General features: G+C 51.6%; 1 protein-coding gene across 1 annotated transcript; it reads right to left on the reverse strand.

The window, feature by feature from the left end:
- Positions 1-309: 309 nt before the first annotated feature.
- On the reverse strand, positions 310-15,797 carry LOC142652470 (uncharacterized). The gene is made up of 3 exons (XM_075828107.1): positions 15,762-15,797; positions 4,656-4,815; positions 310-2,144 (listed from the first exon to the last, which is right to left on the reverse strand). The coding sequence occupies exons 1-3, from the start codon at positions 15,795-15,797 to the stop codon at positions 1,174-1,176; spliced, it is 1,167 nt and encodes a 388-aa protein (XP_075684222.1). The 3' UTR covers positions 310-1,173.
- Positions 15,798-16,031: the final 234 nt, after the last annotated feature.

Below are 16,031 nucleotides of genomic sequence, written 5' to 3' on the forward strand. Positions count from 1 at the left end.
CTTCGGATAACTAGTTAGGAATCCACCAGAGAATTCCTCCTAATAATTCACATGACCCAACATGGGTCAGAAACGTAAATAACAATTTAACGTTAACATTAACCCGAGCAGAGGAAGTCCTTGAAGCCCTTTCAGATATTCCTTTTTTAAGAACACACCGAGTTAGCCATCTGCAAACCACTAATTACCTCCAGCCGTAAACCAGCTCGGAAGCACCGTTCACCTCTGCAGATGGCTCCAACCACTAGAAGTCCACTTCAAGGGGATAACACCCGATGAAGCCCTCAAGTGATATACCGACCACTAGAAGTCCACTTCAAAGGGATAACACCCGATGAAGCCTTCAAGTGATATACCTTCTACCAGAAGACCACTTCAAAGGGATAACACCCGATGAAGTCTTAAACCATGTACCTTTTTTGGGGGACGCATACCCCCGATGCGACCCCCCCACCATTTTGTACTGACTGGCCTCAAGGACTCCCCCCGCCACAGCGAAACAGGCCTTGACCACCTTAAGCCTGTGAGTTCCTCCACACCACCACCGCCCTTTCTATGCCTTCTGCTATCGCCAAGCTCCAAAGATCAATGCCAACCTCGGTCAGATGAACCCCGTCACTCCTCCAGAAATTCCCCACTCCTGACTCCAAATCCCTATGCCTCACGCAAATGCCCCCGTTTTTTGCCACAAAACGGGACACCGCCCGATTAACTTTAATGCGAGCCTTATTGACTCTCTCCACAGATCTAGCTAACCGCCAGTGCTTTCTTGGGACTATGTCCGACCACACTATCACCAACTTGGGATAAGATACCCACAAACACAACATATCATGTTTGATATCCCGCACCAACTCACGAAAGGGGCGGACTCCTAAGTCATTCCCACCCACGTGCAACACTAAGACCTCCGGAACCCTATCAAGCCGAGCATATGTCTGGAATTCCGCCAACACCCTGCTCCACGACATACCTCTAAAACCCAGCCAATGCACAACCGCATCCTGTCGCGGAATGCGCAACTGGCGACCATCCGGGCGGACGTCCGCCCTCAAAGCCCCCCAGTGCACGTAAGAATGACCCATCAACCACACCAAACACGGAGGCGAATCTGAAACGGAAAAAACAATTAGGCACCACCATATAACATTTTTAAAGCGTTAACAACAAAATTCATAACATATGGGGGCGGACATAGGACTTAAACCTGTTGGACTCCCAACGACCAATACGCCTCACCCCCTCATCATCCAACCCCCAGCGCCCCGCTTCTGTTGCTGCGCCAATCCTGAAGGAATGAGATGAATATGAGCCTGCCGCGACACCAACCGCCGTCAAACATTTTTTAAATACAGCTCCAAACTGAAACCTGGACAAAAACGACCCGTCCACATGACGTAACAAAGGCAAATCTGGAGACCCCCTGTTTGGCGTAAAACCCCGCATGCACTCTACTGGGCACATAACCGACCCCGGGAGGGCGAACAAAACTATCAGTTTTCCCTTCCCTACTTGGTCAGTTTTTGACCGACGCAACCATACCTCCAGCCGATCTGCGAATAGGCTCACCTCCCCAGATCTCAGCCCCCCTGCCTGTTTGGTACTTGGCGACACCAACTCACCTATTCTAAATGCCCCAAAGAACGCTAACGAAAAAGCCAACCGAAACAAATCCATTTCGTCTGAAGAACGACAGACCGATGCTAATGAACCGCCCAACGAGCTAAGCAAAGCAAACGACACAGGCCTTCTACTATCCGCCTCCACCCTACCTCGGCGCAACCCCTTCAAAGCCTGCGATACCAGAAATTCCTTCGATACATCCTGAAAGCCCCGCAACTTAAACCCAAACGCCACCGCAGATATGAACCGGTTCACCTTCGCCACTGAAAACCCCGCCTCCCAGGCGTCCCCTAACCAGTACAAAAGTGCCACCAACCTGTCTCTATCCGTATTGACGTCACCCAACTCTCTTACCCACTCCTCCCACTGCCTCCAACAAGCAGCATAAGCACTCCACGTCGTGCGCGCCAAAGACCTTTGTAACAGTTGTTCTACGGGACCGATACCAGATCCCAAAGATGCTCCGGACAAGCCAAACCAAGACGTTCCGCTCCCGGTGCCAATTGCCGAAACCGGTCCCACTGCGAGCGAGAAAGAGCATCAGCGATACAATTCCGTACACCCGGGACATGCACCGCCACCACCCACGCGTTCAACGACAAACACACCAACACTAAATGTCGCAACAATTGAACTACCGGAGGAGAGGACGCCGTGATGTTATTAATGGCAAGCACCACCCCCATGTTCTCGCAGTAAAAACGGACCTTCTTATCCCTGAGCCTGTCCCCCCAAATGGTAGCCGCCACCACGATGGGAAACAGCTCGAGCAGGGCCAGATTCCGCGTGAGTCCACTGGACACCCAGCTAGCCGGCCATTGACCTGCGCACCACGGACCTCCCCCGTAAGCTCCAAAACCGCCCGCCCCAGCCGCATCCGTAAAAATATTCAAATCACTCGTATCCTGCGCTGGGGCCATCCATAGCGAGCGACCATTGTACTGGCCCAAGAAGTCATCCCAAACCTGAAGATCAGCTCGGTGCTCCTCCTTGAGCCGCACAAAATGATGCGGCGCACGCACTCCCGCCGTTGCCGCCGCCAACCTCCTACCAAACACCCTCCCCATCGGCATAATCCGGCAGGCGAAATTCAACTTCCCCAGCAGCGACTGAAGCTCCCGCAGCGTCATTTTCTTCATTCTACAAGCCCGCCGAACCTCCAGCCTCAAAGCACCCAACTTATCCGCAGGGAGACGACACTCCATTGCCACCGAGTCTATTTCGATTCCCAAAAAACAAATCGTCGCTACCGGGCCCTCCGTTTTTTCTGGCGCCAAAGGAATCCCAAAATCCCTCGCCACCTTCTGCAGTGCATGAAGCAAATTACCGCAAACCGGCGAACCGCCCGGGCCAACGCACAAAAAATCATCTAAGTAATGGATCAACGAGTCGACCCCGGATACTCCCCTCGTTACCCACTCCACGAAGCTACTAAACGCCTCGAAGTATGCACAAGAAAGGGAACACCCCATCGGAAGGCACCGATCCACGTAAAAAGCCCCATTCCAAAAACAACCCAACAGCCGTTGGCTTTCTGGATGAACCGGCAACAACCTGAACGCCGCCTCGATGTCGGTTTTTGCTAGCAGCGCACCTGGACCCGCAGCCCGCACTAACCCCACCGCCTTATCGAATGAGGTATAAACTACGGAGCACAACTCGTGATCAATCCCGTCATTTACCGACGAACCCTTGGGATACGATAAATGTTGAATCAAACGAAATTTTCCGGGCTCGCGTTTACGGACAATACCCAACGGGGACACAACTAAATCTTTTACCGGCGACTCAACAAACGGCCCCGACATGCGGCCCAACGAAACTTCTTTTAACAACTTTTCCGACACGACTTTTGCATGCAAGTAAGCCGATTTTAAATTCCTCCGCGTAACCGGAACCTCATAAGGAGGCGGAGGAATAACAAAACCAACCCGAAACCCTTCGTAAAGCAACTTAGCCGCCGCCCTATCCGGATACTCATTTAGATAAGGGGCCATCTTTTCCACCCTCACCGGCGACACCCCCTTGACCAGCCGCGGAGGGCTGGTTTCCTGACCTCTTTTTCCGCATACATTTTGCCGCCCCGTGTGAAGCCCCATTACACTCGGAACACACGTGCTTGAACTTGCACGTGGCCCCGAACTTACACTGGCCTTCATTAAATTGCCAGCAAAAACCCGCCTTTCCCCCGCCGCTTTGTCCAACCTGACTAGACTGGCCTCCCTGGCCGGCGCTCCCGGGAAAGGACTGCCTAACCGGAGCCGTAACCCGTAACCAGAGAGCAATATCCTTCTGGTCCCACCGAATCGCCGGCCGAACCGCTTTTCGCTGACGGAATTGCTCATCGTACCGCAGCCACGCCTGACCCCCATACGCCCTATGAGCCTCCCCAATGGCATCAAAATAACAAAACAACGCCGAACAATTTTCCGGCGCCTTTTCCCCTATCACACTAGCCAATATGGCGAACGCCTGCGACCAATTAACGAACGTTTGCGGGATAAGCCTATACCGCCGCCGTTCTTCCTCGTCCTTTTTACTCTCGTCCCGCTTGCTCTTATCCAAATTAAATTTAGCGAGCGGCAAGAGAGAAAAAATCTCCACATATTCGTCCTTCCAGATCCGCTCGCGCACCTCCTGCTTTAAATGCGCCCCCAACGGACCCTCGAAACAAACGTACACCTCCCCCCGAGCACGGTCATCAATATGCACCCGATCGCCATCCTTTTGTGCCTCGGTCTGTACCGACACCGCGACCGCCTCCCTAACTGCCAGCACGGGCCGCGCCTGTACCAATCCCACGTCCCTGGGGCCCTCCCACACTACCGCCGGGGACACTTCCGAAACTACCGGCGCCGCCGCCCTATCCAGGCGCCCGACCAGCTCCCTCAAGCAACCCACTAAATCTGCCAGACCCGCGCCATCGCGCCCGCCCGCGCCACTACCGGCCACCGATGCGACGCTAGCAGCCCCCCCGCTGACACCCGACATAAAAATCGCTGGATACGACAATGATGGAGTTACACACTCACCGGGCCGCACAGGCGCTGTGTTCCCGTCAGCCGGACCATCCTGACCTCGACGATACACGTCCAGTTCACCTTCCTCCAGCTCCTCTCTCGCAGACGACTGGCCATCCCACCGACATCTTCGGATCGGAGATGATGAAGCGCTGACTGATGGGCCGGCAACCTGCCGCCCGACCGATGGAACCCAGACTTCCGACTGGACCTGTTGCCTCAACGTCGCTGCAGATCTAGGCGTCCGTCTCGCTGATCCTGAAGAGGCCTGCCCCCTGGCCGGAACATCACCAGGCGGGGCGGCCGTACCTCGTCTTCCAGATCTTCCATCCGATGGTGGAGGGGTGACAGGGAGCCCGGCCTGCGACTCCCTGCTCACCGCCGGACCCCGTCGCGGCTTGGGATTCCTGCCAGGACGCAGGGCCTGGGAAGGGGCGGTCCCCCCAGCTGCCTGGCCTGCAGCGTCCGAGATCGGGCTCCCTCTGCGACGCCGTGTCCGCGGGACTGTCTCAGGACTAAGGCGCTCTGGAGGTCGAGACCGCCGGGAGGGACGGGTCGACCTGGCCTGCGTCGCCGTCACCCCCGGCAACGCTCTCTGCCTGCTCCGGACAGGAGCAGTTGTTGCCGACTCCCCCCCCGCCGCCATGCTAGGAAGGGGGCCGGGGGAGGGGAGCCTGTCCCCTGCAACAGACCCCGAACGCCGGGCCTGACATGGCAACACGGCGTCCGGGATCCTCGCTAATGCAGCCACGGTCTCCTCCAGCCATCCGGGACCGTGGTGCACAGCAGCAGCTCGCAGCTGCTCTAACAAAAATGCCTCTGACATGCTGTACGAGCGCGGGCAACAGGGAGCTTGTCCTTACTGTGTTACTCCCTCCGCTGCTTCCGGCTCAATGCCGAAAACAGCGGGAAGAGCAGCAACGGCCCCCTGACTCCTCCCTGACCCCCTCCAACTCCCTCCAACTCTCCCTCACAAGTTAACCCTTTCCCTACCAGGGAGGTCATGGAGGCTTCCCTTCAGCCCTGCAGGCTCCGTCCAGCCCCTTCTTTATGTCCTGTAAGCAGAGGTGTTGCTAGGTTCTCCTGCAGCCGGGGCAAAGATTCAGATTGGCACCCCCCCAACTTATTTCCCGACATCTCTTTCCCCCTCGCCATGTTTGCTTTCTCTACTAATCGATGAGGTGTCATTTTTTTTCACAATTTTTTTAATGTAACTCTAGCATAAAAGCATTTCTACATTTTACAAGCGATATAGTTCTATCAGGGAGTTACCATAACAATAAATTAAAAGAAAATAAATTAAAGAGGCCACACACAGCCCCCTGCAAATAGCGCCACACACAGCCCCCCTTGTAGTTAACGCCACACAGCCCCTTGTTGTAGATAGTGTCACACAGCCCCGCTATAGATAGCGCCACACACAGCCCCCCTTGTAGTTAACGCCACACAGCCCCCCTGTTGTAGATAGCACCAGACAGCCCCCTTGTAGATAGCGCCACACAGCCCCCCTTGTAGATAGTGCCACACACATCCACCTTGTAAATAACGCCACACACCTCCCTTGTAGATAGTGCCACACACAGCCCCTCTCTTGTTGATAGTGCCACACACACACACACACATACACACACACACACACACACACACATCCCCCCTTGTAAATAGCGACACACACAGCCAGCTTTCCCCCTTGTAGATAGCGGCACACTCCACCCCTTGTAAATAGCGGCACACCCCCCCTTGCAGATGGTGCCACACACAGCCCGCTGACCCTTGTAAATAGCGCCACACACTCCCCGTTGTGAATAGTGCCACATTCCCCCCTTTTAAATAGCGCCACACTCCCCCTTGCACTTAGTGCCACACTGTAAATAGAAGCAACGAGCTGTAGCCTACCGCTACCACTCTCCGCTCTGCCTGAGGTAACTTACCGGCGGAGTTCCTTCTGACTAGGGTCGGGGACAGACAGGGCCGGCCTTAGGTTGGATGGCGCCCTGTGCGGGACTCTATTGCCACCCCCTACACAAACCAAAAATGAACCACACATATAGATACGCACATACTGGAACATATATACTGTACATTCTGGAATATATACATACAGCTACATATATAGACGTACAGACACATATACACACACATACCGGCAGATAAATACACAAACAGGATCATATACAAATACGTAAAAGGCACATATATACAAAGACACATTCACAAACAGACCCATATATACACAGTATAGATAATGTAGTAGAGTTCACATGCAGTTCTATGTAACACCACAGACAACACACAGTGATAACTGAGTACAGATAATGTAGTAGATGTTACCTGCAGTCCTATGTAACACCACAGATAACACAGTGATAACCATCTGAGTACAGATTATGTAGTAGTTGCTAATGCAGTCCTATGTAACACCACAGATAATACAGTGATAACTCTCTGAGTACAGATAATGTCGTAGATGATAACTATACCCACAGACACATAGAAACTGTAGCATCCATGGCCGCGGCCCGTCGGGTTTACTCACCTCCCGATGCCCGCAGCCATGGATCCGTGAGCGCTGGCCCCTGTCTCCTTCCTAGGAGACGCCAGCGCTCACTTCCGCTCCATTCTGCTGTGTCCCGTAGGGTGCGTGCGCTCGCTCATGCACGGCCTTAAAGGGCCAGCGCACGCACAAAAGGATCGTCATCATCATCAACTGCCATGATTTCCTGGTCTATAAGAAGGCCCCAGGCCTTCTGATCCTTGCCTGATCGTTGTTAGTCTATCCCAGTCTGTCTGGCAAATGGTCCCTTAGTGTTTCCCGCTCCAGTGTTACCCGTGCCCTGCTACCCGTTCCTGTATTCCATATTGTTCTAGTTCCTGTGCCTACCAGCGTTGGAGTCGTGTCTACTGCACCTGCTGTCGTTTGCCATGTTTAGGGTCGTTTGCCACATCCAGTGTCTTCTGCCACGCCCAGTGTCTTCTGCCACGTCCAGGGTCGTTTGCCACGTCCAGTGTCTTCTGCCACGTTTAGTGTCGTTTGCCACGTCCAGTGTCTTCTGCCACGTCCAGTATCTTCTGCCACGTCCGGTGTCTTCTGCCACGTCTAGTGTCTTCTGCCACATCCAGTGTCTTCTGCCACGTCCAGTGTCTTCTTCTACATCGGATACTGCCCGCCACGTCTGGCGCCACCTGCCGCACCAGACTCCATCCGTGCTAAAGCCACAGCCACCGTCTGGACTAGTTCAGGTACCCAAGCATTGCTATCTGCCATTGACTTTCGTATAGACTGTGACCTTGTCAGCTGCCTCCCTGCTACGGCCCACATACCCTATGTCCGTGACAGTACGCTCAGGCCTTGGAACCCGCTGGCCAGCCCAAGACCGCAGTCCAGAAGATACAGACAGAGATGCATGACCTACGCACAATCAGGATCAACTCCTTGAGGCTGTGAATTCTATCCTGGTCCACCTCCGGTTCTTCCTCCTGAGGCTGTTGCTGTGCCACTGCCCGTTGCTCCTCCTGTTTGTTCCGGATCAACAGTTCCTCTGCCTCTTCCTCCTCGCTACGACGGTGATCCCAGAGCATGTAGAGGATTTCTTAATCAATGCACGGTTCATTTTAGGCTATGGCCTCATCGCTTCCCCTCCGAGGAGGCCAAAGTGGCATTTATTATCTCCCTCCTCGCTGGCAAGGCCCTCGCATGGGCGAACCCAATCTTGGAGCAACAAGGACCTGTATCCGTGGACCCACCCTTGTTCCTGCAGTCCTTTCGTGCCGTGTTTGAGGAGCCGGGTCGAACATCCTCTGCCTCAGCCACTCTGTTGACCCTCAAGCAAGAAGGCTCCACAGTTGGGGAGTATGCTATCTCCTTCCATACCCTAGCAGCCGAGCTGGCTTGGAACAATGAGGCACTGGTGGCCACCTTCTGGCAGATGCGGATGTCTTCTGCAAACGAGAGGCTGAGACGTTGCCTCCACATCGGAATTATGACTGTCTCATTGTACTGGTTCCTAATGCTTCTCTTCCCCGTGGACGAGTATATCCTCTCTCCTTGCCAGAGACTTTATCGATGTCGGCCTATATCAAGGAGAATTTGGAGAGGGGTGTTATTCGAAAATCTTCCTCCCCGGCTGGGGCAGGCTTCTTCTTCGTTAAGAAGAGAGATGGATCTCTTCGACCCTGCATTGACTACCGTGGTCTCAATCAGATCACGGTCAAGAACAAATACCCGTTGCCACTTATTTCCGAGCTCTTTGATCGCAAAAATTTTTCTAAGCTAGATCTGCGGGGGGCTTATAATCTAATCCGGATTCGCCGGGGTGACGAATGGAAGACAGCATTTAACACCCGCGATGGGCACTACGAATACTTGGTGATGCCCTTCGGACTGTGTAACACTCCCGCAGTATTTCAGGAATTCGTCAATGATATTTTCAGAGATCTCCTCTATATGTGTGTTGTAGTTTATCTTGATAATATTTTAATTTTCTCCCCAGATCTGATGACCCATCGGAGGCATGTTCGTCAAGTTCTTCTGCGACTAAGAGAGAATCGCTTATATGCCAAGTTGGAGAAGTGCACCTTTGAAAAGAGGTCTTTGCCCTTCCTGGGCTACGCCATCTCGGATCTAGGTCTTAAGAAGGACGCTAAGAAACTAAAGTCTGTCCTGGAATGGCCACGTCCTCAAGGCCTAAGGGCCATACAACGGTTCATGGGATTCGCCAATTTCTACTGCCAGTTTATTCCGAACTTTACATCTGTGACGGCTCCAATCTCTACCCTTATCAAGAAGGGTGTGAACGCCAAGGTGTGGACTCCAGAGGCAGAGTCCGCATTCATTAGCATCAAGAAAGTCTTCACTTCAGCTTCAATCCTCCATCACCCTGACGTATCTCGGCAGTTCTCACTGGAAGTGGACGCTTCCTCTATTGGTGCTGTTGCACTTCTGTTCCTTGAGGAGCTCCAAAGGAAAGGCAGTAGTATGTGGCTACTACTCAAGACTTTTTTCATCTGCTGAGCGCAATTACTCCATTGGAGATCGGGAGCTACTGGCTATCAAATTGGCTCTGGAGGAGTGGAGACATCTTCTAGAAGGCGCAGCTCACCCCATCTTGATCTACACCGACCACAAGAACCTCACCTACCTTCAGTCCGCTCAAAGACTGAATCCTCGCCAAGCCAGGTGGTCGCTGTTCTTCACCCGTTTCCAGTTTCTGCTCCACTACCGTCCCGCTGACAAGAATGTGAGGGCCGATGCCCTGTCCAGATCGTTTGAGACGGAAGACACGGTGGCGTCCCTTCAGACTATCATAGACCCATCCTGCATTGTCACCGCTAATCCTCTGCAGATTAGAGACATCCCCCCGGGGAGAACTTTTGTTCTGTTGGCAGACAGGAAAAGAATTCTCCGCTGGGGACACAGTTCTAAACTGGCTGGGCACGCTGGTGTCCGTAAAACCCAAGACCTGATTGCTCGTCACTTCTAGTGGCCCACGATACCTAAAGATGTTCTGGACTTTGTCTCTTCTTGCACGGTGTGTGCCTCTAACAAAGTGACTCACTCCAAGCCTGCCGGCCTGCTTCAACCTCTGCCTGTAGCCAGTGCCCCTTGGCAGCACATTGCAATGAACTTCATCACAGACCTTCCTCCCTCAGCAGGATGTAACACCATCTGGGTGGTGGTGGACCGATTCTCTAAAATGGCACATTTTATCCCGCTGACCGGCCTACCCTCTGCTCCCCGACTGGCGAGTCTCTTCATTCAGCACATCTTTCGCTTGCATGGCTTGCCTCTTCACATTATGTCCGACCGGGGGGTTCAGTTTACCTCTAAGTTCTGGAGAGCCCTCTGTAAACTCCTGGATGTGAGTTTGGACTTTTCCTCTGCCTATCACCCCCAGTCCAATGGGCAAGTTGAGAGGATCAACCAGATCATGGAAAATTATCTCCGCCACTTCATCTCTTCACAGCACGATAACTGGGTACAGCTTCTTCCAAGGGCCGAATTCTCATACAACAACCACACAAGTGCGTCCACCACTTCCACTCCGTTCCACATTGTATACGGTCAACATCCTAGAGTCCCTCTTCCTGTGTCGACTCAATCTCAGGTACCCACGGCTGACTCTGCATATGGGCACTTCCTGCAAATCTGGCAACAGACCCGGTCCTCTATTTTGCTGGCAGTAGATCGCATGAAGCGAAAGGCACATACTAGGAGAAGAGAGCCGCCTCAGTATCTTCCGGGGACTAAAGTCTGGCTGTCCTCTCTGAACATTCGCTTGAAGGTACCCTCATACAAGTTTGCTCCCAGGTTCCTTGGTCCTTTCGAGATTCTGCAACAGATCAACCCTGTCTCCTATAAACTGCGGCTGTCTCCTACCCTCAGAATTCCTAACTCCTTCCATGTGTCCCTCCTGAAACCAGTGGTCCTGAAAGGCTACAGCAAGACTTCTAGTTCCAGAGTTGCTCCCAGCGGTCCTTCTGATATATTCGAGGTAAAGGAGATCCTGGACTGCAAAAGGGTAGGAGGAAGGACTTTCTATTTGGTGGACTGGAGAGGGTTTGGTCCTGAGGAGAGGTCCTGGGAGCCAGAAGAGAGCCTCAGTGCTCCTGCCCTTATTAAAAAGTTCCTTCTCTCGCTCTGGTCCCAAGAAGAGGGGGCGTAAGAGGGGGGATACTGTAGCGTCCATGGCCGCGGGCTGTCGGGTTTACTCACCTCCCGACGCCCGCAGCCCTGGATCCGTGAGCGCTGGCCCCTGTCTCCTTCCTAGGAGACGCCAGCGCTCACTTCCGCTCCGTTCTGCTGTGCCCCGTAGGGTGCGTGCGCTCGCTCGTGCACGGCCTTAAAGGGCCAGCGCACGCACAAAAGGATCGTCATCATCATCATCAACTGCCATGATTTCCTGGTCTATAAGAAGGCCCCAGGCCTTCTGATCCTTACCTGAGCGTTGTTAGTCTATCCTAGTCTGTCTCGCAAATGGTCCCTTAGTGTTTCCCCGCTCCAGTGTTACCCATGCCCTGTTACCCGTTCCTGTATTCCGTATTGTGCTAGTTCCTATGCCTACCAGCATTGGAGTCGTGTTTACTGCACCTGCTGTCATTTGCCACGTCCAGGGTCGTTTGCCACGTCCAGTGTCTTCTGCCATGTCAAGGGTCGTTTGCCACGTCCAGTGTCTTCTGCCATGTCCAGTGTCGTTTGCCACGTCCTGTGTCTTCTGCCACGTCCAGTGTCTTCTGCCACATCCAGTGTCTTCTGCTACATCGGATACTGACCGCCACGTCTGGCGCCACCTGCCGCACCAGCCTCAATTCATGCTGAAGCCACAGCCATCGTCTGGACTAGTTCAGGTACCCAAGTATTGCTATCTGCCATTGACTATCGTATAGACTGGGACCTGGTCAGCTGCCTCCCCGCTACGGCGGAGTGGCCTAGTGGGTCCACATACCCTGTGTCCGTGACATAAACACACACACAGAGGCATATATATAAGGGCAGCAGCGTATATAAGGGGTAGCATGGAATATAGGGGTCAGCAGGGTATGTAGGGCTCAGCAGGGTATATACGGGGCAGCAGAGTAGATGAGAGGTAGCAGGGTATATAGGGGCAGCAGGGTATATAGGGGGCAGCAAGTTATATAAGGGGCAGCAGGGTATATAAGGGGCAGCAGGGTATGTAAGGGGCAGCAGTGTATATAGGGGCAGCAGGGTATATAGGGGAAGCAGGGTATATAGGGGCAGCAGGGTATATAACGGGCAACAGGGTATATAAGGTGCAGCAGCGTATATAAGGGGTAGCAGGGTATATAGGAGCAGCAGGGTATATAAAGGGCAGCATGTTATATAAAAAGCAGCAGGATATATAGGGGACAGAAGGGTATATAGGGGCAGCAGTGTATATAGGAGGAAGCAGGGTATATCGGAGGCAGCACAGATCTCTGCATTTTATCTGTTCTACTTTAATATTGAACACACACTTTTACAAAGTGACATAAACATATGCAGAAACATATACACAAACACACACACAAACACACACACACACACACACACACACACACACACACACACACACACACACACACACACACACACTCACACTGTAACATATACACATACAAACACAGAGACACATACTGTATACCCACTACACACACACACACACTCACACACACACACTCACAATGTAACATATACACATACAAACACAGAGACACATACTGTATACCCACTGCATACAGAGACACATACTGCACACAGAGACACATACTATATACACACAGACACACATAGACACTCACCATGTCTCCTTGCTGACAGGATCACAGGTTTCTTGCAGGATGTGCTGTTGGCGAAGCTTCCTCCTCTGCTCCTTGGCTGTTGTTTACTCCATGTGTGTAACAGCAGAGCACAGGGTAGAGGCAGAGCCCAGTGGCATCCCCTACATGCTGGGAGGGTGCAGCACCCTGTGCGCTTGCACACCCCTAAGGCCCGCCCCGGTGACAGCCCGGGAGTTGACCAGTCCAGTCACCTGACCTGAGTAATCTGACCTCATGTCACTGACGTGAGGTCAGGGTACAGGTCAGGGGACTGGACTGGTCCACTCCCTGGCCATCACAAACTCCAGTCAGAATGCCACTGCATGAACTCCTGGATCTTCCTAAAGCTGATCGCTGCTGCAGGTGTCCGACATACAGGGCGCCTATCAGCAGCGATCAGCTTCTCTGCGGCACCCCCCCTTCCCTACCACCTAGTTGCGCCCGGGGCACATGCCCCGTCTCCCCCTCTAGCTACGTCCCTGTTGTAAGTTACGACGTGGGGCCTCCATAGATCAGTCTTGTTTTTCCAGCACATTCCACAGATGCTTGATCAGATTGAGATCTGGGGAATTTGAAGGCCAACACCATGAACTCTTTGTTATCATCCGCAAACTATTCCTGAACAATTTGTGCAGTGTGCCAGGGTGCATTATCCTGCTGAAGAGACCATTGGCATTACAGAATACCGCTGCCATGAAGTGGTCAACTTGGTCTGCAACAATGTTTAGGTAGGTGGCACATGTCAAAGTTACATAAAAGTCAGGACTCAAGGTTTCCCAGCAGAACATTGTCCAGAGCATCACACTATCTCTGCAGGATTTCCTCCTTCCTATAATGCATCCTGGTGCCTTCTCTTTCCCAGGTAAGCGCTGCACAAGGATCTGGCCTTCCACATGATGTAAAAGAAAACATTATTCATCAGACTAGGCAACCTTCTTCTATTTTTCCATGGTCCAGTTCTGTTGCCCACATGCCTATTGAAGCCGCATTCGATGATGGGGAGGAATCAACATGGACACTTTGACCAGTCTGCAGCTACACAGCCCCATACACAGTAATATACGATGCACTGTGTGTTCTGATAGCTTTCTATCAGACGTTGTGTATGAGACTCTGAGGTTTTCTTTGACTCTATCCATTCCCTTTCCATCTCTGTAACACTAAGACAGCATTAGTAATGTCAAAGGGACAGCAACATATATGGCTATGGGTAAACAGATAATAGTCAGTGGTAACTACACTGTCGAATATTTTATGTAAAAAAAAAATTAAAAAAAATGGTCCAAGAATTATTGGAATATGGCTTTTTAATAAACAGTCTAAAAATTATCCCTTTTTGGGGGCAGATGCCTGCCGATGTTAATACACACACGGTTTTATTAAAAAAGTAATAGCTTTTTAACAACAGGTCCAAAAATTATCCCTTTTTGGGGATTAACAACAAGTTTGATGTTATTTTAAAGGATCTATATATATAATCCACCACTTGCAATGCCATGACTACATTTGTCAGTCACAGTGTGCCTGATCATACGGGAAAGTGGAGAAGTAAAGGCTTTTTACTCTACAAGTTCTTGACACAGAACAATACGTTAATTTTTGGTGGCACTATTAGATATATGCAAAAGAATGAGAGACGTCACGTCCGTGACGTCTATGTCATCCGGCAGGAGCACACTATCTGCACCAAAACTAAAATCTATTTTTTATAAAAAAAATTGTCACTTGGACAAAGACTGAAGTATGACAGCATCATATAAATGCTTGTCGCAGAACAATACGGCAAATTTTGGTGGCACTATTAGATATATGAAAAACAATGAGAGATGTCACGTCCGCGATGGCTGTATCAGCAGGTAGTGGCACGCTATCAGCACCAGGATTTATTTTGAGTACATTTTCAAAAAATGTTTTTTTAGGGACCAATTCAGTTCTGAAGTGGCTTTGAGGGGCATATACATTAGAAACCCAAAATAAATAACCCCATTTTAAAAACTGCCCCCCCTGAAAGTATTTAAAACAGCATTTAGGAAGTTTGTTAACCCTTTAGGCGTTTCACAGGAAATAAAGCAAAGTGGAGGTGAAATTTAAAAATGTTTTTTGCAGATATTCAATTTTAAGCAATTTTTTTCTGCAACACAGCAGGTTCTAACTGAGAAACTCGACTCAATATTTTACTCTGATTCTGCAGTTTTTTGGAATAACCCATATGTGGCCCTAGTGTGCTACTTGACTCAGACACAGGCCTCAGAAATGAAGGGGCTCCTTCTGAATTTTGATGCATCCTTTTTATTAGGATGTTTTCTAGACACATTTCAGGTTTGCAGAGGCATTGAGGTGCTAAGATATAAGAAACACCCTCAAAAAGATCCTATTTTGGAAGTGAGCCGGACATGCAGTGACTCCTGCAGATATCAAGAGAGCACTGTAGCTGACGGTCTTGCCTTAGTGTGTGTGGCCTGTAATGAAACCTATGGGTCACGGCCTGCTTTCTCTGGAACCCTCAATAGCTTCCACTGCCTGCTGGGGAGACTAACTGACACCTTCAGGAGGCCGCAGCACCAATCTTTCTCCTCCACCTACAGTTGTTATTTGGCTCAAGCTCAGCTAGACCGCAGTGAGTAGGGGTATTGACCCAATCATGGCCGGCCTTAGCTACGTGCGATCCGTGCGGTCGCACAGGGCGCTGGCCACCATGCTTTAAGGGGGGTGCCAACGGGTGATTTTCTCCCACGCTGCGGCTACTGCTCGGGGTACCAGTGGGTCAGTCGTTGCTCACTGACCTCAATACTGGCTGCCGCTCACCCTCTTCGTCTTATGTCCTGTGTGATGACCAGGCATGATGACATCACTCAGGACGCAAGACAGGGAGGAAACTATCTTACCATGTGGTCCTGCTCTGGCATGAACCGCTATTTCCCCTAAGGCTCCGCTCCAGCCGCATCAGTGGGCACAGTGCACTGTAAGAAGTCCAGCAGGTCAGTCAGACTGTGGCCTTTGGTTGTATGGGGGCACTGATTGGGGTCTAAAAATGGCAAATGGGCAGAGGATTCAGTGCCACCTTGGTGCCTATTT

The sequence above is a fragment of the Rhinoderma darwinii genome, chromosome 5, assembly GCF_050947455.1.
Source record: "Rhinoderma darwinii isolate aRhiDar2 chromosome 5, aRhiDar2.hap1, whole genome shotgun sequence".
NCBI classification, from domain to species: Eukaryota; Metazoa; Chordata; class Amphibia; order Anura; family Rhinodermatidae; genus Rhinoderma; species Rhinoderma darwinii.